Source organism: Macaca fascicularis, chromosome 17 (genome assembly GCF_037993035.2).
Source record: "Macaca fascicularis isolate 582-1 chromosome 17, T2T-MFA8v1.1".
In the NCBI taxonomy this organism is placed as follows: domain Eukaryota; kingdom Metazoa; phylum Chordata; class Mammalia; order Primates; family Cercopithecidae; genus Macaca; species Macaca fascicularis.
In genome coordinates this window covers 21,562,055-21,582,657 of record NC_088391.1, presented here as the reverse complement: position 1 = coordinate 21,582,657, position 20,603 = coordinate 21,562,055, and the positions used below count along the sequence as shown (strand labels likewise).

Below are 20,603 nucleotides of genomic sequence, written 5' to 3'. Positions count from 1 at the left end.
GCCTGGCATGGTGCCACGTGCTTGTAAACCCAGCTACTCGGAAGGCTGAGGCAGGAGAAGTGCTTGAACCTGGGAGGCAGAGGTTGCAGTTAGGTGAGATTGCGCCACTGCACTCCAGCCTGGGCGACAGAGATTACGTCTCAAAAACAAAAAGCATATTATAATTACTATACTCAGATTGTTTCCTACCCATTAAAACAAATTATGGAAGTCACAGACTGTGTTTCACTCACTTTGTTTCCCCATATTTCAGAACCTGACACTAGATGAACTGAAACAGCTGCTAATCTTAACAAATTAAAATAAATGGAAATCTTTAGTCTAAGAGAAGAGGTAAAAATATGTACTCAAAAAATTTATGATAAAAAGCTGTGCTGTTACATTTGAATCTGACCTGTCATTACAAATTCATAATTCTTTGAATACACGTACTACCTTTTTCCATTGAAAAGTCTTACAAACAATGACCTTCAGTAGCAATGAGCATACTCAGCACCCAGCTTTTGGTCTCTAAATATCTATCACCAATAAAAAGAACTAGAGTTCCCTGGGGAAATAGCTGGTTCCAGGTCTGAGGCTGAGAACGTATGAAGCGAGCCTGAAACATCTAACTGAGCCAGAATGCAAGGAAATGCTCAAAGACTAACAGGATCATTTCAAAAAAATACAGAAGCCAGCTTGAAAGAATTCCCACCGGCCAAATATGGGACAACTTCAAATCAAGAAGAATGAAAATGGTAATGAATTATGACTACTGTATTAAAAAAAATCTGTGAGTCCATTAAAAGAGAAAACGTCAGAGGAGCTCTTCTTTACCTAAAAATGCTGGCTAGTATAGACAGAATGACAAATTCAGAAAACCCCATTTGTAAATTCCCAATGCAATTACTGATTTAGGAAAGGATTATCCACGTATCCTCAATCTACTGTATTAAAAGCTGGGGAAAAGGACACTCATACTGTCTCAGAGGATCACCTTATAGTTTATTAAGTGTATTAATCATAAAGAGATTATGTGCATTTATATTGCAGATATCTGGTGGTTATTATCTTAACCACCTAGTGAAGCCTAACATCAACAATATGGACTTCAGATCTGATAGACAGGAATGAACACATCATCACCTTTCAGATGTTCTGTTGAACCTAATTACGGGGAAAAACATATGAACCCAAATATGAAAAGATTCTACAACACAACTGGCCTAGACTCTTCGGAAGATTTGCTGCATGAAAAAAGAATTTAGACTATTGGAATGGTCTAGAATGGGGAAAACCCAAAACAATACCCAAATAGAGTGTGTGAACCTTGACTGCATCCTAGAAGAGAAGCAAGGAGAAAATTACAAGGCTACCTGAGACACAGGGAAATCTGTGTTTGGAATGCATGCTAGATGATGTTACTGAATTAACGATTTTCGAAGAGATGAAGTAAAATAATGTCTGCAGTCTACTCTCATACAATTGCAAAAGGGAAAGAGTGTGTGTGTGTGTGTGTGTGTGTGTGTACACAGAGAGAGAGAGGGTATGGCAAAATGTTAACCGAGGGTGAATCTGAGTGAAGAATATGTATGAGGTGTTCATTCTACTAGGTTTTTTTTTACCAACTTTTCTGTGGGCTTGAAAATATTCAATATTTTAAATAATTTTGTTTTCCTTAACGAATGGGGATTTTCACACTAATTTAGAAACAGGAAATCAAAACAGGAAAAAATATGTGAAATCTGAACGTGAACTGTCAATATAAACTCATGACACTGTAAGTGCAAAGGCAACTCTTAGTATCCAGACCTTGGTTTTTAAGTACTATTCAGGGTTCTTTAAAAAAAAAAAAAAAAAAAAAAGGCAATTTCAGGTCTGAGGAAGGTAAAGTAGGTGAAATTGGGTCGTCCTGTACCAAAAGGATACGACCAGAAAGTGAAAAAGCAATCAAAGTTATGAGCCTGAGACAAAAGGATATAGGCACCTACTCGGAGGGGCTCTCAGGTATCAATTTTGGAACAATTTGAGCAACTTAAATAGATGAATGAATGAATGACTATAAAGAAATAAAAGGTTATAAAATATAGAACTGCAAAAATCCATGAGTTCAGAGCATTACAAACAAATTAGTGAATGAATGTGGGGAAATAAACTCACCTGCTACCATTGGTGCTAACTACGATGCCCTGTCATTAATCTGAAAACTGGTATTTAAAGGACATTTGACCTGCCTCTATAGGAGATATTACATAGTTCATCTAAGGTGAATGAGGGAAGCTTTTCTTTAAGAATACCAGCTAATAAACATGAAAGGAATGGTAGAATTAGGAAAATCACCATTTTGCAACTCCCATGAAATAATGAATTCAGGAAAGGGTAATCAAGGGATGCCAAAAACATTAGCTCAATATTTGTTGGGAAAAAAAGGATATTTGCACACAGCCACGTATCATCATAGATTATCTGCTAACCAAAAAACAGAAAATGTACTTTTACAATGAACAATTCTAGCAGGGTTATCACCTTAGTCAACTGATCAATCACAGCATCACTGATCATGGGAAAACCTGAAATTCTGTCCTCACATTACCCTATAAAGTATTCTTGCCATAAATGCTTAATCTGCTCCAACTAAACCTTTAAACGTAACTTCTACTTTACACGAAATATACAACGGAGGGGATCAAATTAAATAGCAATATGAGAAAACAACCAGACAAATCCAGATGTGGAACATGGTACAAGAAAACTAGCGTGGCCTATTCAAGATGTCAGAATTGAATATAACGAGGAAAAAAAAAAAGGAAAAATTCTTTCAAACCAAAAGAAATGCTAAGAGACTAAGAGACAAAGAGACAAAGAGTCTAAGAGACAGAGACTAAGAGGCTAGACTGGATCCAAACAGGGGCGGAGAGAACTATAAAAGATATTTTGGGTGTAACACAGGATATCTGAGTATGGCTGGGTATTAGATACACGGGAATTTATTTTTCTTGATGTGTTCATGGTATTAGTGTTATGTGGGAAGATGTTGTTATTCCTGGGAGAAGCATGCTGAAGTGTTCAGGGTGAAGAAACATTATGATCATAACTTGCAAATGGTTCTGCCTAAAAGTAAATACACACATATACAGACACAAAGCAAACAAGACAAATTATTAACTACTGTTGGATATGAGTGGTAGGTATGTGGGTTTGTGTGTGTATTATGCTTTTAACTTTCCCAATAAATATTTAATGTATCTCTATATTTAATGCAAATTAAAGTGAAATCTAAAGAATTCAAGTACATCTTTCAATTTCCACAGTAGCCAATAGGGAAGTGTCTGTCATTAAGATGAATCAAGATGTAGAAGGTGGTGTATGTGTGTGCATAACTGTTTACATAAACAGTATGCAATATTTGGATTCACACACTTTTATCTAAAAGGGATTCCAATAATTCAAGTTGAATTCAAATTAAATCTTTACTGAGTGCCTAATATGAACAATACGCTGAATAACAAAAGACACTAACCTGGTAATAATATGAAATTTCAGTTGCTGCCTAATCCCTGAATCTCTGGCAATGTATGGGATAAATATTCAAGTCAGGTACTATCATTCTTGAAGACCATGGTATCAGTTTGCTATTACATTTTGTATATATTATTAGTTATAATTATTAGTTTAAAGCCAGCAGTATAATCAATTTAAAGCTATGGGTCTAGCTGCTAATCTGAAAAAAGTATAATAAACACACTATAGTTTACAAAGAGTAAAAACAGAAAATAGTTTTTATTATACTTTTTTCAAATGAAAAAGTGGACCTATTAAATTTTAAGGTAATTTACCTCAAAACATATGGAGCATATTACTTAAAAATGTAATTGGCCGGATGCGATGGCTCACGCCTGTAATCCCAGCACTTTGGGAGGCTGAGGCAGGCAGGTGATGAGGTCAGGAGATCGAGACCATTCTGGCTATCACGGTGAAACCCTGTCTCTACTACAAATACAAAAAAAGTAGCCGGGCGTGGTGGCAGGTGCCTGTAGTCCCTGCTACTAGGGAGACTGAGGCAGGAGAATGGCGTGAACCCAGGAGTCGGAGCTTGCAGTTGGCCGAGACCGTGCCACTGCACTCCAGCCTGGGCAACAGAGTGAGACTCCGTCTCAAAACAAAGAAAAAAAAAAAAGGCCATGCGTGGTGGCTCACACCTGTAATCCCAGCACTTTGGGAGGCCGAGGTGGGCGGATCATGAAGTCAGGAGTTCAAGACCACCCTAGCCAATATGGTGAAACCCCGTCTCTACTAAAACTACAAAAAAAATTAGCCGGGCATGGTGGTGGGCACCTGTAGTCCCAGCTAGTTGGGAGGCTGAGGCAGAAGAATCGCTTGATCCTGGGAGATGGAGGTTGCAGTAAGCCAAGATCACGCCACTGCACTCCAGCCTGGGCAACAGAGTGAGACTCCAACTCAAAAAAAAAAGTAATTAACATACTGTTTAAGGATAAGTTTACTTTCTATTTTGCAGGCATCCTGTAGATTTAGAAGCCATCCTCTCAGAGTTAGTAGTCAAACCTATACATCTTTTAGCTCTCTACATAAATGAATGACAGGCCCAGAAACTCATAGCAACACTGATAATTAGAATTTGGAAAGATCAGCAAAGGAGACAAGAGTTACCATAAAAGAGAAGGAAAGCAAGAAAAATACTATAATGAAAGTCAAATATTGTCTTAACGTGTAAGGATTGGTCAATGGTGTCATATAATGCAGAAGATGAAGTCCAGAAAAAGAAATAACAAAGACTGTTAATTATCCTCCAGGCTCCATTCCTCCTTCTTTGTTTATGGGTAGTGCCTCCAAAGTTTTAGCAAAGACAAAAATGTCAAGAAATGGAAGGTTAACCAAATTGTTTTAAGAGAGGAAGCGAGGGGGTTCCTCCTTAGACTAGAAGGAAGAAAGGATTAAGAATCATATTTTGTTTGCTTGCTACTGATTACCCAACATCTAACATATGGCCTGGCATAAAATAACTCAAGTGTATATTTGCTGAATGAATGAATGAATGAATGGTAAAGCTAAAGGTATATAAGAAAGCTTACACCCGACAGCCTATATTGCAAAAAAGCAGATGGATATCTGTGTTTAGAGAAAAAACGGGGAGAAAGCACTGTGATCTTTAGGAAATAAAATCACTGTAATCATGATTTTGTATCACTATTTTCATACATGCCAATCTTTGTAGTAGTTGAATGTTACTAATTCAAATAATAAGATCCATTTAAACAAAACATCATAGCTGTAGGACATAAAAAAAAATCAACATTTTAATTAAAACTTTCACTAAAAGAAACCTAATAGAGTGAACTTACTTTTCTGATAGATGCTTTAGTCTTCATGTGATTGTTTCTGAAAGTCGCCATAACTATTTTTTGTCGTATATAATCAATGAAGAGTTAATCCACAAAACACCTAAAGAAAACATATTGAAACAACTTATTTATTGATTTTAACAATTCAGGCAAGTATTTTGTGCTAAATTAATTTCTTTTAACTCAGTCATTAAAAGAAAAAATGAAAACAAAAATAATCTGAGCCCCCCCCAATTTCCTTGTAATCCAGCAAGAATATTTGAAAAATAAAAGAATATTGGTATCTTAATGAGATAGAAAATTATTTTAAAAATCTTATATTTTGGTTCAAAATTATAAAATAGTCTATACCCTTATCTATTCAATCTCACTGCCCTTTTTTATTGCAAAGCATCAAAGAGAAAGATTTGAAAAACAAGTTTTTAAAAAAATATTTTAAAAATAAAAGCTTAAGTAGAGAATATTACAAAAAGAATTAAAACTTCCCTGCCTCCCAAAAGTCACTCATCTCTATGGCAACAGTGAATGCTCTTGACATTCTTATTTCTTGAGGAGAAAGGTTTGATAATACACAAATGAGAAATCTGCACATATCAAATTAGATAAACAAATTCTTTACATAGGAAGCTTAAGAGCATACCACTGACAAAATTTCAGACATCCAAATCAAATGATTAATAGTACTTGACACACACCTGCCACGTGAAACACTCAAAATGAAGTCTCAACTTTTTAAAGATGTTTTAATATCTTTGAGAACTTAAATCCACTCCAGGCATTAACCACTCGATATCTACATTTGACCATAGTATCTTGTCCATTCATTTAAAATCTACTTGTGCTAGATGCTATGGATACAAGAGAAACAAGATAGATATGGCCCTCCTGCATTCAAATCCTTCAAAGTAAAGAGTAGAAGTGGAGAACTAAATACTTTTTTTAAAAAATCAAATAAATAAAGATTTAAGAAATTCTTAGTTTCAAGTATTTTCAGAAAATCAATCTGGTCTTATCAAGAATTGCCCAGTTGAAGCCGGGCACAGTGGCGCGTGAGAGGCTGATGTGGGAGGACTGCTTGAGCCCAGGAATTCAAGGCCAGTCTAGGCAATATAGTAAGACCCAGTTTCTGAAAAAAATAAAAAACAAAAAAATGAATTGCTTAGCTGAGGTTTCCAAGACATTTGGTTAACATAAATTTATACTATGAGATTTATACGCAAAAACAAACTTCAAGGTAGCCCCCACCGTCAGAACTTTTAAAAAACGAAATTTTAGTCAAGTTCAAATTGCGTATTCTTTTGCTATGCAGATAAGACTACAGCGTGAGTGCACAAACACGCACACTTTAGAGATTTCTACATTTTAATTTTTAGACAAAGAAATACAATGGTATTCTATTATGAACTAAGATTAAGCCCTAGTGGTCTCTGTAACAATAAAATCTGATTACTGAAATTGAAGCAGCATCATGAGAAAGGCTCAGCCTAACACAAGGCGTTCCCATCAGCACAAGGTAAAGAAAGGGTGATACCCCAGAATCCAGAAGAGGACCATGCGTGTTCCTGTGCTGCCTCTTATTAGCTTTGTTTCCTCCGGGTCAACTGCAATGTCTCTGGAACTTTTTCCTCAATGTCTACGATACCATATTTACCAGACAAGTTTACTGTGAGAACCAAATGAAAAATAATTTACGGGAGGTACTTTGAAAACTACAAAACACAGGTAAAAGAAGACTTAAATATTTACCTATGGACCAAAATGATCAAGTGGACTAAAAATGATCAAAACAAGGCTTAAGTATAAAAATGTATAGTAGCCAAAGCAAAAAGATAATCCTTGTATTTGTCCCAGTCCACCTCACTCTCCTTTCTCCTCTACAGTGTTCTCCTCAACTGCCAGAAAACCTCAGAGGCAAATGGGCTTTTCTCAAATGTAACATAAAACACAGAAGCCAGCATAAGGGTTCCAAGAAACCAGAGACTGGCAAAGTCGGCTCCTAAGTAAAGTGGCACCTACAGGGAGGTTTTGTAATGCGTGTCAAAACCCTGGAAATACTTCTTTGACTCAGCATTTCTGCTTTTGGGAATGCATCAAAGCAAATAATGATCCTAGAGCATCCAGCTTATTAACAAGGGCTCATAAGGAACCAAGTGCTCTGTTTTGCTAGGAGGTTTATGTAAACATCTCGTGTCGTCCTTAAGACTACAGAATAGGACCCCAGTTTGACAATGAGAATCACCGAGGCAAGAGGAAGCTTATCAATTTGCCCAGGCCCACACAGTAAATAAATGGCAGAGGTGGGATTCAAGTTCAAACTCCGGCACTGGGGCTCTTCACCGCTCCTCTACGGTGCATAAAGGTTTTATAGTCTGGTTCATTACAACTCACAATAGAAATAAGAAGCAATCTAGATGCCAGAAACAAAAGAGTAATTAAACGATCTTAAGTTCATTCCCACAATGACGCCATGGCAGCCATTAAAAACAATTCTGCAGGACAAAGGAATGGCACGCCTTACATCACTTTCTCTGAGTCGTCTCCTAACCTTGCCTGAAAGGGAAGTAGGGAAAAGAGACAGGAAACAACAATTACCTTGGCAGCTGCTGACTAAAGTCAACTGAGCAAAGATAAACATTAACTCCCAGGAGACTTCACCATCAAATAAATGGGACCAACTATCTAAATGAGCTGCTCACCCTCAGGTGCAACAAGCACCTAAGGTAGAAGAAGCAGTTTCAAAGTGGGGCAGGGAGAGTGGGGAGCGCTCTGAAACAACACCTGGGATTTGACAGGGCTGGCTACCCCTGTTCACTTTACGCACAACTTTCCTGCATGACAGATTCAGATAAAACACCCTTACTCAAGATTGAATAATAAAGCAAATGGAGTTCAGTATGGGATCTGTGAAGAAACACAGAAATACAAACAACACATAATATACACAAAAAGAAAAAATCCAGAGAAATATAATTATGCCCCTGCAACTCACATTATCTCAGAATTCAAATCATTGTTTGAAATTAATGAAAGAGAAACAGTTCAATTCTCTATTTACACTCTGTTTCACTCATGGAAGAAAACAGCTTCCTGCCCTAATCCACCACTTTTTCACTGAAACGTAAGTAAAATATTGTCTCAGGAAGAAAGAAATCTATTAGACAATATCTGTGCAACATAAAAGTGAATCCAATATGAGATGATATGACATACTTTTGTAAAGCAAAGAAAAAAATCATCTTTGGAAATGATGCTAAGATTGATGGGAGAAGAAAGGATAACAGCTAGAGCAGGATTTCTTCAGCATCTTGTATAATTAGAGAGCACATCGTTTTTGACAGATTTCACACGAAAAACAAAAATACAGTATTTTCCCCTAAAATACATTTGTATTATGTTAAACTTTTCATTTAATGCTTTACTGCTTTGTGCCCTATTCTGGATAAAGAAACAAGAGTCCTAAGCAAAGAATAACTAAATGTGTTATTTATAGTCAAAGAAATTAAACTGAACCTACATGGCTTGGAAAAAAGCAGATGAGAGACAAGAAACAGGCAGACAAGGCAAACAACTACAAAGTGAGCCACTATAGCTCAGGAAACACACAGAAAACTACCACTAAACAAAAGAAATTCCCCTTAGAAATAACAAAAAAGCAGAACAGACATTGCTAAAAACAATGGAAAACCAAGAAGATTTTAAGAAAAATCACAGAATGCAAAAGTAAACAAATGAAAGCAATGAGTGAAACAATTATAAAGAATACAGAGAACACAGATATAGGGCACTTTAAATAAATACACATATCCTTTGGTCCTGCTATTTCACTTCTTAAAATTTATCCTACACATATACTTGCACGAAATTCACTAAGATACGTGAAAGACTACTCACTGAAATAAAATGAAAAAACTGAAAATAACCAACAAGTTCATCAACTCAAATAAATTCACATGACTATTACTCAGCAATTGGAAATAATGAGTTAGAGTGAGCCATACTGGTGTGAAAGAGCAAGTTGCAGAATGGTGGAAATAGTATGCTCTCACTTGTAATTAAAAAAAAAAAAAAAAGCTGGCCTAGCACAGTGGCTCCCAGCACTCTGGGAGGCCAAGGCAGGAAGATCACTTGAGGCCGGGAGTTCAAGACCAGCCTGGGCAACATGGCAAAACCCCAACTCTACTAAAAATACAAAATTTAGCTGGGTGTGGTGGTATATGCCTGTGGCAGGTATAATCCCTGCCACTCGGGAGGCTGAGGCACAAGAATTGCTTGAACCCAGGAGGCGAAGGTTGCAGTAAGCCAAGATTGTGCCACTGTACTCCAGCCTGGGCCACAGAGCAAGACTCTGTCTCAAAAAAAAAAAAAGAGAAAGAAAAAGAAAAGAAAAAATTATATACAGACGCAACTCTGACACATATATGTATTTGTGCATCCATAGGAAACGACTTGAAGGAGGTACACTAAACTGATGCCAGTGGTCACCCATGACAAGTGGGACTTACATTTTATAACATGTCATCTATCTACAATATGAGAAGACAATAGGTCATTAAGTAAAATAAGACAGGTTCTGTCATATTAGCATTATCCCATTTTGTGAAAAATCTGCATAACTGCATGTGTGTATCTATACGTGTAATATAAAAGAAGACATACACTAGACAGGTACAGACAATGGTTTTATCTGGGTAGATACAATCGTGGGTATTTCATTTTGTGTCTATGTATGTTGAGTTTTATACTTCTCTGAATGAACATAAATTCTTTTATAATTAAAAAATATATATTCTCCAAGTCTTTATCTCCTCTGACCTAAGAAATGTTCAAGTTGACATCACCTATTACTTGACCTTTTTTGTATCAGGAGAGTTAACCATGCCAGAGTCTGTGAAACGCCTATCAACAATATTGCCATATCTTGACTCTCCTCCTACTGCACTAGTTCTCAAACCTCAGTACATATACACATCAGCTTATTTCTAGCACACACAACTCCCCCACCAGAAGATCCAAATTCAATAGGTCTACATGAAACACAGGAATCTGTAATTTTAACAAGTGCCACATGTAATTTCTGGTTGAGAAAAACTTGTCTCTTTCTACATAAATTTCCTTTCCTAAAGTATTTTATAACTTGTTACTCAAATACTAATATTTCCTAGTCTTCATCCGTATCCTCTTGTCTCATTTTATTTAGTTTTTCAAGGACATTCTATCCTTACCTCTGGTTTTAACTATGCAAACAACCCCCTAATTTATTCTTCAGTTCTGTATATCTAATTTCCTATTAGAGACTTCCAACTAAATATCCCAGTTACTCCAAAATTTGTATGTTCAAAAGGTAAATAACACTTTCTCCCTAAACGATCTCCTCCTGTATTCTCTATGTCAGTAAGAGCCATTAAACCAAACCCAACCAGTAGGCCAAGCTGGAAACTGGTCTTCCCCTCTATTCCTACAGACGACCACATCTAGTAAATTGCCAAATCCTGACCTGTCATTCTCCTAAACTTCTCTCAAATCTACCCTCTCTCTTCCATCAGCTGAACTGCTACTTATTACTCACACATCAGTTCAAGAACTTCCCTCCCTAAAATAGGCTTGGTTCATCTCTCCTTTATCCCTCCTTGCCCAAATAGTAGCCATCTCCTTAGTGCTGCCTAAGTGGTTTACAGTTTAAGCCTCTGGTGCCTCTGATTGCATACTTCCCTCCTGTTGTAAGTTCCCTGAGGACAAAAGTGTTTTATGTATTTGTATTTTTACATAGTAGGCATTCAAACACCTGCTGAACTAATAAATAAAAAGTAACATATTTAAAGAACGAAGTTCAAAGCATGATGTAGGCTGAAAAACATAAAATAGAATAAAGAGCAAAGTATGCCTTTAAATATTTAAATGAATATGTCTACGTTTAATGAGTTTGTGAAAACACATTTGTGTTTCCACTAATTTCTACTTTATAGTATCTGAGATCATATTTAGAGTAAGTGCTCCAAATACACATTTTGACCAAATGCCAAATGGCCAAGTGCTAAAAATTAACATTCTGTTGAATATAACTACAAGAAAACAGGATAGAATATATACGAAACATTGGTTTTAAACATCAGACAACAGGCAACACAGGACTGTGACCCCTGAGAGAAGGGAAACCCTGGCTGCCAGCTACTTCCCGGTCACAACACAGGGACAGGAAAGCCAAGCAGTCCGGTGGTTTCGCTGAGTTTTAAACAGAGATCAGTTTGGGGAGACCAACATGGCTAGAATTTACAGGGTATTATGCTGGAGGGAGAAAGTGAGTGAGAGCCCTAGAGAGAAACCATAATATATTCCACCAGAATAGAAAAACCTTGTAATATATCAGGCAATGATAGACTCCTCAGAAGAAGGAGTAGCCTTAGCAGAGGTAGCCTTAGTAGAGGCAATAATTCAGCACTACACTAAAAACTATTCTGGACCCACACTAATAAATTCTAAAAGCAAGCCTTGAAACAATCCAACAGATTCCAAATAACTGTGCACCCCAACTAAATCCAACACACTTAAGTAATATAATAAATTAAGCAAGCAACAGTATAAACTCAATGGCTCATATACAATAAAAATTACCAAGCATGCAAAGGAAGAGAAAAATATGAACCATAACCAGGAGGAAAAAAAAGTCAATAAATGAAGACGTAGAAATGACAGCGATGATAGCAGGAACAGAAAAGGATTGTAAAACTATAGTACAAAGATGTTCCATATTCTCAAGGAGTGAGAGGAAAACATCATCATGATAAGGAGAGAAGAAGATACAAAAGATACCAAAATTGAACTTTTAGAGATGAAAATTAAATATACCATACTGAAAGCAAAAACCATACTGGATACAATTAAGAGATTAAAGAAGAAAAGCTCAGTGAACTTGTAGACAATGTAATAGAAACTATCCAAAATGAAACATGGAGAGCAGAAACTTAAAAACAAACCTAGAGTGTGACAGTGTGACTTTTTAAGCACCATAAAAGGTGAACAACTGGAGTTCCACAGAGAGAGAGAGAGAGAGAGAGAGAGAGCAAGAGAGAGTGCGAGTTGGAGAAGCAGGTGCAGAAAAAAAATATTTGAAGACAAAATAGCAGAGAGGTTCCCAAATTTGAAGAAAACCATAAACTGACAGTACCAAGGAAGCTCAACAAACCCTAAGAATAAACATAAAGAAAGCCAAGGCAAATCACAACCAAATGGCTGAAAACCAGCGATAAAGAAAAAATATTAATTGACCAGAAAAAAAGTACACATTATATACAGAGGAACCAAGGACAACAGACTTCACATTTATATGAACCAGAAAACAAGACAATGGAGCACTATCTTCAAAGGACTAAGAAGGAAAAAAAAAAAAAGCATCAACCCAGATATACTCAATGAAAATATATTTCAAAAATTAAGGCAAAATAAATTTATTCAGATGAATAAGGGCCATGAAAATTCACCACCAGTTGACCACCACTAGAGTAACTGTGGAAAGAAATTTTTCAGGCAAACAAAAACAGTACCAGATGGAAATCTGAATCTTACACAAAGGAATAAAGAACATCTGAAATGGTAAATATGAGGTTAATAGAAGTCATTCTTCATTTTTCAATCCCTTTTAAACAGTTAAAATATAACTGCTTAAACTAAAAAGAGTAACAATGAATTAGAGGGTTTAAAACAGACATATTGATAAAATGTATGACAAAATAAGATAAAAAATGTGGCGGGGGAGATGGAGATGAAAAAACACTGTCAGATTTCTAACATTAAACATGAAGTGATATTATTTGAAGAAAAACTGTAATAAGTTATCTTGTAAACCCTAACACATACACTAGAAAAATAAAACAGAATCATACCTAACAGGTGAACAGCAGAATAAACGGGATGTTATCCCCCTCTTTGCAAATAAGGAAGCTAAGTTCCTTTCTTGGGCACAGACCTGTTATTAGACTTACAAAATCTAAAAATACTACAGCTATCAGATACTATTTTGTTTTTCAAAACAACAGTCAATTATATAAAGTGATTTTAGTATGTCAATTAATATCTATTAAGATATTTGCTTCTTCATAGTTTCTGCCTTTTTCCTTTTTAATCCTCAATCAACTTCATTCCTGCATTCACAATATACATGTTGTTCTTACTGCTACAGGGTTTCTCAACCTCAGCATCATCAACATTTTGGGTCAGATAAGTCTTTGTTGTAGGAGGCTGTGTATGCGTGGTAGGTAGCAGCTTCGTTGGCCTCTACCCACTAGATACCAGTAGCACTCACTCACTTGCAGTAACAAAACTGGCTCCAAATATTACCAAACATTTCCTTGGGGGGCAAAATCACCACTTGCTCTATTTTAGCACTTTAGACTACAGTGCTTTATGTAACAGTTAAATGTCTACATGTCTATGCCCTGCTTTGGACTGTAAGTACTAACAACATTCAACACATGTATTCACCAAGCGTCTAAGTAACAGTGATTGGAATATGACAGTGAATTTCATTCCATCGCCATGCCTTACTCATCTCTGCATTCCCCAAAGGCCTTACTCATAATAAGCAACCGTACATTTACTGAAGTGAACAAGCTGTAAGGTGAATAGAAATTTCATCAACGACGTGAATGCAGACAGGCATTTGGTGGCAAAAGCAACATCACCAAATAGAAAATAGTTAGGGTCACTTACCTAACGACTTTTTGCAAAATTAATCCAAGGATATTTCTTCTGTCACTTTTGTTTTCTCAAACAGTCATAGAGAAAAATTACGGATTTTTCAACTGCATTCCAGATTGAGATCTACTTCTAAGGTATGTTTGAGCCCAACTAGCCACTGGTATTGAAAGGAATAACATGGGTCTAGTTGACAAAGTACTAAGTGTGAATGGCTATTGACTTCAAAACTACCTATTCAGCAACAATAAACACAACTTTTAAAAACAACATGCAATGGTCCATTGTTAGAAGTTAATTAGAATAATCAGATGAATGCAGGAGGATAACAACAGTTAACATTTTCATAACAAAAAACTCATTAGACCTAGATTTGAATAGTTCTAAGAAATCACTGTAGAGGATACATGCCCTCAATTGATTATCTTAGTTTCGCTATTGAGTGTGCAGGTGTAATATATTTGACTTTCAAAAATATTTTCAACTGATTTACAATAAAACTTTGTATGTATGGCAATATTATAAGCATGATATGCTATAATTAAAATGCTATGTAACTGAATACCTACAAAAAAAATGCAACGACAAAAAACTAAAATCTTGAGATTGTGCTTTCAACATGAATATGCTCCCTAGAAAATGAAGTAACATTCTTAATCTTGTACGTAGCCCTATCCACAAGATTATTTCTAACAGAAAATATGTTCAGAATTTTAACCCAGGAACACATTTCTTTTTATCAGTGACATCTATGACACCATGACTCTAAGAGTATATTGCTGAAAAGGCATTTAAGTAGCTCTTACAAATATAGGGATCTATCCTAAGCTGCCAGTGGCTGAAATAAGTCAACAGTCCTACTTTGCAGATGGGCCAGTCATAGGAAGCACCCAAAGGCCTACACAGAACCTATTAACAGGGTATATTAGAGCATAAAAAAAGAATGTGAAAAGTAACTTTAAGGTTTCAAGCCTGGGGAACTGAAAGAAAATTTTTTTCTTTGCAAATTAGAAGGTAAATTAGAAGGCTTTGCAAATTAGAAGGTTACTGGAGGACGGTATTTTATATCAACATAATAATATCCAAGAGGCTGGGTACAGTGGGCTCACACCTGTAATCCCAGCACATTGGGAGGCCAAGGCGGGTGGACAGCTTAAGCCCAGGAGTTTGAGACTAGCCTGGCCAACATGGTGAAACTCCCTCTCTACAAAAGATATAAAAATTAGCCAGGTGTGGTGGCACACACCTGTGGTTCCAGCTACTCACGCAGCTGAGATGGGAGAATCGCTTGAGCCCTGGGAGGGGCAGGTTGCAGTGAGCCAAGACTGTGCCACTACACTCTAGCCTGGGTGACAGAGCAAGACCATGCCTCAAAATATATAAATTATGTAAGTGACAGAGCAAGACCATGTCTCAAAACATATAAATTATATAAATAATACTACACAAAAAACCACCAAAAATTAAGAGATTTACTTGGAGTCAGAGCTGGAGATGTTACTCTAAGAATAATCCACATATAGAGAACTTGAAAGCTGATCTCAGAGACTGGGAAAGAACAGAAATTCAAGAGAGCATCTATGGAGACAACCATGATAAAGGGTTCCAGAGAGGGATAAAACGAACCACAAATAAATGGCAGTCAGAAATGTATGTGAGATAGAGATTTCGAAGAATTTAGTGTCACTGAAGTCAGGAAATGGTTTTAAGCATGAGTGGTCAGCATCAGACTTCCAAACCTCTTGAGGGCAGAAATTCTTTCCCCTCTGAACACGACCAGAAGCCCCTATCACAGTACCTGCCACACGGTGTGCTCTCGCCAAATACTAATACTGTACCCTTGCACTGTGCCTGCCATATGCCAGACACTGTTTAATTGATTTACATACATGAATTCATAATTCTCACCACAGAAGGTGCTATTATGCCCATTCTACACATAGAGAAACTGAGTCATCAAGCATTTAAGTAATTTGCCTGAACTCCCACACCTAGGAGAATCTGTCCTGTAAAGAGACTACTGATTAGATCTGGTTAGAACATTACCAAGCTGAGAGCAAGTCCAGTGCAGTGCTAGAGGAAGAACTCAAATTGCAGGATGTTAAAGCACACCTGAGGTATCCATCACTTCCTCCCTGTCCCCTCTCCTTTTGTTAAAGATGTTGGCATGGCCAGTTTCAAACGTGCAGCCCTATGAACTGTGAGACAAATCTAAGTCTCTTCCTCATCCATTTTTCCCATTCTCATCTTTCCCCACTCCCCAGCCACCTGCATTAGAAGCAGAAACCTGACCAATTGGATTCTCTCTCTAGAAACAGAACTGAGACTTGGAGATGTTTGTTGAGAACCATGTTGCACAGTTAGTGAGTCTGGTGTTGGCATCATGCAAACCAAAGTCTCATGCAAACCAAAGTTTTGGGGAAGCGGAAACCAAGAGCTTTAAAGAGAAGGCCAATCTGAAAGAAACTGGAATAGATCTGTGGTGAGTAGCAGAGACGTAACACCATGTGCCTCCAGAGAAAAACTGGAAGAATGACTGTCTGAAGACTTCCCAATTTCCAGAACGCTGGATTGGAATCATGCAATGGACTTCAGCAGCACTGTATGACAAATGCTTTTTTTAAAGTAGGCTAATTAAATTGGCTTTTTGATCCTTGCAATCAAAGAATCCTCAAACCATTATAGGAGGTAAAAAAAAAAAAAAAAAATGAGTAAGCAAGTACTATGTGCTTCGCACTAACTTTTTGAGGTGCGTATGAAGAAAATGAGGCTCATTTAATTAACAGACATGACTCCCAAACCCAAACTCTTTACAATATACCTCATTTTCACTCAAGTAACATCCTCTCTGTTCCACGCCTCTACCCCATTTATTTTCTTTCCCAAAAAACATTCTTAGACTATTCTAAAAATGATAACTTTTCTCTTCTTACCATGTCCAGTCTCTAATCTATAAATTTCAAATGCCTTTACTCCAGTAATTTTTTGTTGTTTTTTGAGGCAGAGTCTTGCTCAGTCGCCCAGGGTGGAGTGCAGTGGCAAGATCTTGGCTCACTGCAATCTCCATCTCCCAGGCTCAAGCGATTCTTGTGCCTCATCCTCTCGAGTAGCTGGCATTACAGGTGTGTGCCATCACACGTGGCTAATTTTTGTATTTTTTAGCAAAGACAGGGTTTCTCCATGTTGGCCAGGCTGGTCTCGAACTCCTGGTGTCAAGTGATCCACCCGCCTCAGCCTCCTAAATAAAGTCCTGAGATTACAAGCGTAAGGCACCAGGCCTGGCCCAGAAGTAATTTTAAATAAACTTTTATCTGTAAGGATGACTGGGAGAATCAAGACATTTGAATCTTTCCAGTCTGTTTTTAAACTGATAAAGCATTTTTCTTTCTCTTACCCATATTACCAGCTTATTGACCCTTAACTCACACCCAGGCTTAACCTAGATCTTCTCTTGACCAGTTCTCACTCTTCAATCCTTCCAGGTAGTTGATTAATAAAATGCAGACAAGACAGGAAAAAAAAAAAAAAAATCAGTTACCCTATCCAAAGTTACTTCAATTACTTTTGAAAAACCAAACACCACACACCCTACAAGTTTGAAACCCTTGCCAAAAGGTGATGAAGACCAGCCAAAAAATTTATTTTTCTATTTCTGAAAATTAGTTTGCTAAGATGGAGTGAGAAGAAATTTTTTTCTAATCAACACTGGTCTCCTCTGCCCATTCACAAAGATATATTTTCTACGTTACATTTTTGTCAAGTATAGAGAGAATTCCTCTACCTATTTATAACTGACAATTTCTCTTAAAACGGTCTTTAATATGTTGTCCAAATTGGTTTGAGTTCCTTTTCCAGACAGTAAGTTCCTAAAATTAAAAAATAAAAAAAATTAAAAGTACTATATTTTTTCCGGCCTCTAAAGGCAAAAGAGGACTTCTTCAGCTTCTAGACTTATCCCTGGAGTTCAGGGGGCTAGAGAAGGCTAGAGACTTTCTCACTATGGTTCCATGTCTTAGGCAACTTCCCATATCCTCAACAACTGCAAAATATCACTGGCCTAGGAGTCCACTGTTAGACCCATATCAATCTCGTCGATAGTGCAGTTATGTGGGTACATACACTAGTCCCTAGTTCAGCTTGGGAACCCACTTCTTCCCTGATTCCCTTACGTTCTTTGACCTTTCATAAATTACTATTACAGCTACAATTAATAGTGACATTCACTGTTCACCCCGGGTCAGTTTTGTCAGGAGGAACAACAACAACAACAAAAATGAATAATCAGGGTACCATTTGAAAAAGTAAACGTTTAAAAAAAATCATTCAGTTGCACTATTTTAACTGACACCAATCATGTCAGGCACTGGGCTGCCATCCTAAAATCATGACGTTAAAAAAATTATCTTTGCATTACTGATACCCCATTTTTTCTTAGCACTCCATATTTTGAGTATTTTCAGACATAACGAAATCACAATCAACATGACATTTCTAAAACAGTGGGAAGCAGCTAAGCAAAACGAGCATTTTGCAAGCGATTGAAAAGCTGAAAAGAGAGCAGGAATTAACTCGTTTGTACTAAAGCTATTAGATGTGTGTCTCAGCAGTCTTTCTCACCATGAAACTCCTTAACATCTAAAGCTAAACCACAACCAACTTTATATGGTTTTAGAAGACAGAGAAAGCAGAGAAAAAAATGAAAGCTGGTAATACGGGGAAGAGAAAAAATGTTAGCTTTTACTGTCATTGTCATTTACTTTTTTTTTTAATACTTCGGTTACATCTACATATTTTTTATAAAGCAGCTTAGATGCCTGGATTAATAGCAGTATACTCAATCCATTCGGAGTACTTTATGGCCAGCCTTAAGCCATTAACAGCCTAGGAGGGTATTTGACAGCAAATGCAAATATCAATACTACGAAGAGCCCCTTGACGCCTTCCGTTTCTGTCATAAGATCTGAGCAACGCCTGCTTCCAGGGCTCCGGGGTTCTGACAGTGAAGGATGCTGTTCGCGGACAAAGTGCAACGTCCTCCTTCTGCTGCAAATGTTCCTGTGCGCACACCACGTACCCGGGGGACCGTCTCTAAAGACCACCCCGTGGATTTAAACAGCCTGTCATTAAAAGCGGCGGCAGCTCCACCGCCACACTCGGGACCCCAGGAAGACCCGTCTCGAGACCGAGCACCTCCCTCTACTCTGGGCCCGGTGCCTTGGGTTTCCTCCCTCGGCCGCGCTCCTCCCGCCCTCCTCCCTCCGCCATGCGAAGGCGCAGCTCTCGGGCGGCCCCGAAGACAGAAGAGGGACCACGGGCCGGCGGAGGGGCTGGGGCGCCGGAGCCGGGCCGCTCCATCCATGCCGGCCGCATACCTGCCGCCACCCCATCTAACCGCAGCCTCCGCGGCAAACGCGTCGGAGCCCGGCTCACCTGGGGGCCGCAGCCTCCGCAGCTCATGGACATGTCACCGGCCGCAACGACCCGTGAGCGAGCCGGGCGAGCAGGCTGGCCCCCTCCCGCGTCGGCCCCCAGCCCTCCCCCCCCCAGCCCCGCGGCCCGCCCCCGCCCTGCCCACCCCTCGGCTTCCGCCGCCGCCGCCGCCGCCGCAGCTCCGGCCCGCAACACCGCCTACTCTCCACGCCTCCCACTCACTCTCGCGAGAGGGCAGCGCGCCTCTCGCGAGAAGAACTCCGCGGCCGAGCCCGCGCAAAAGTGAGTGGGCGTTTAAAAAGGGAAAGAAGGAACAGGAAAAAAAGCCTTCCCACGTGCTCCGGAGCAGCTAGCGGAGCAGCCCCGCTGATCACATGATTTAAAGGGGGCCTCTCCATTGGCCGGGACCCGCTCAGCCTTGGGAGCTTTAAATTCGAGGGCGACCTACGAACCTGCGGCGGACGTCTTGCGTGCTTCCTGGTCCGTTGCCTTGGAAACGGCTTAACCCTTTCCTCTGGCAAGTCCCCAGGCCTTGGCTTGCTCCGCAGATTTGGTTTCAGGCTCTGCCTCTTTTCCGTCGACCCCTTAGTCTTACAGCCTGGGGCCAGCTGGGCTCCTTCTTCGCCACAAGGCTAGTTTTGCTTTCTTCCGAAGACCCGGGCCCTTCCCAAAGTGGCAGCCCCACCAGATCCGAAGGCCCAAGGAAGGCTCATCCTTTCTGATGACTCCACCCCTTTTCCCAGCATCTCCAGGGAGGACCACTCACAGCGCACAGGGCAACCGGCCCTATCCCAGCCAAGAAGTAGCACCCAGGGTTCTCAGGGCCCTAGTGCTCACCCTGATGTCTTTACATGGTATGGAAATCGGAAACTAAAGCTTTGGTCACTGGGAATCCTAACCAGAGATGAAAAGCTGTTGTGCTGATTATTTTCACCTAAAATCCGAAGGGCCAGTATTGCCCTGTCTCCTTAAGGGCATCTGTTCCTCAAGAGTGGAAACACCTGGGAATAAGAAAGACATTTTTGAGTGTATCCTCATTATGAGTTAAGTTTTGCCCTGTTGAGAGGAGAGGGTCAGGGAAGAAAGGGTGCAATTCATTTGTTCATTTCTTCATTCAACAAACACTACTCCAGGCTTTGTCCATTG

At 38.8% G+C, this 20,603-nt stretch overlaps 1 protein-coding gene across 4 annotated transcripts in view; it reads right to left on the bottom strand.

The window, feature by feature from the left end:
• AKAP11 (A-kinase anchoring protein 11) overlaps positions 1-20,198 on the bottom strand; it is a 52,146-nt gene extending 31,948 nt beyond the window's left edge. For 2 of the 4 annotated variants that reach the window (XM_005585741.5, XM_005585743.5), the window contains exons 1-2: positions 19,458-19,683; positions 5,340-5,439 (exon numbers count right to left, since the gene is read on the bottom strand). In XM_005585741.5, coding sequence (XP_005585798.3) covers positions 5,340-5,390 — 51 coding nt within the window. In that variant the 5' untranslated portion in view covers positions 5,391-5,439; positions 19,458-19,683. Of the gene's footprint in view, positions 1-5,339; positions 5,440-19,457; positions 19,684-19,909 lie in introns of those variants that run through there. The other 2 variants (XM_005585742.5, XM_045377241.3) reach the window with 2 other exon arrangements.
• Positions 20,199-20,603: the final 405 nt, after the last annotated feature.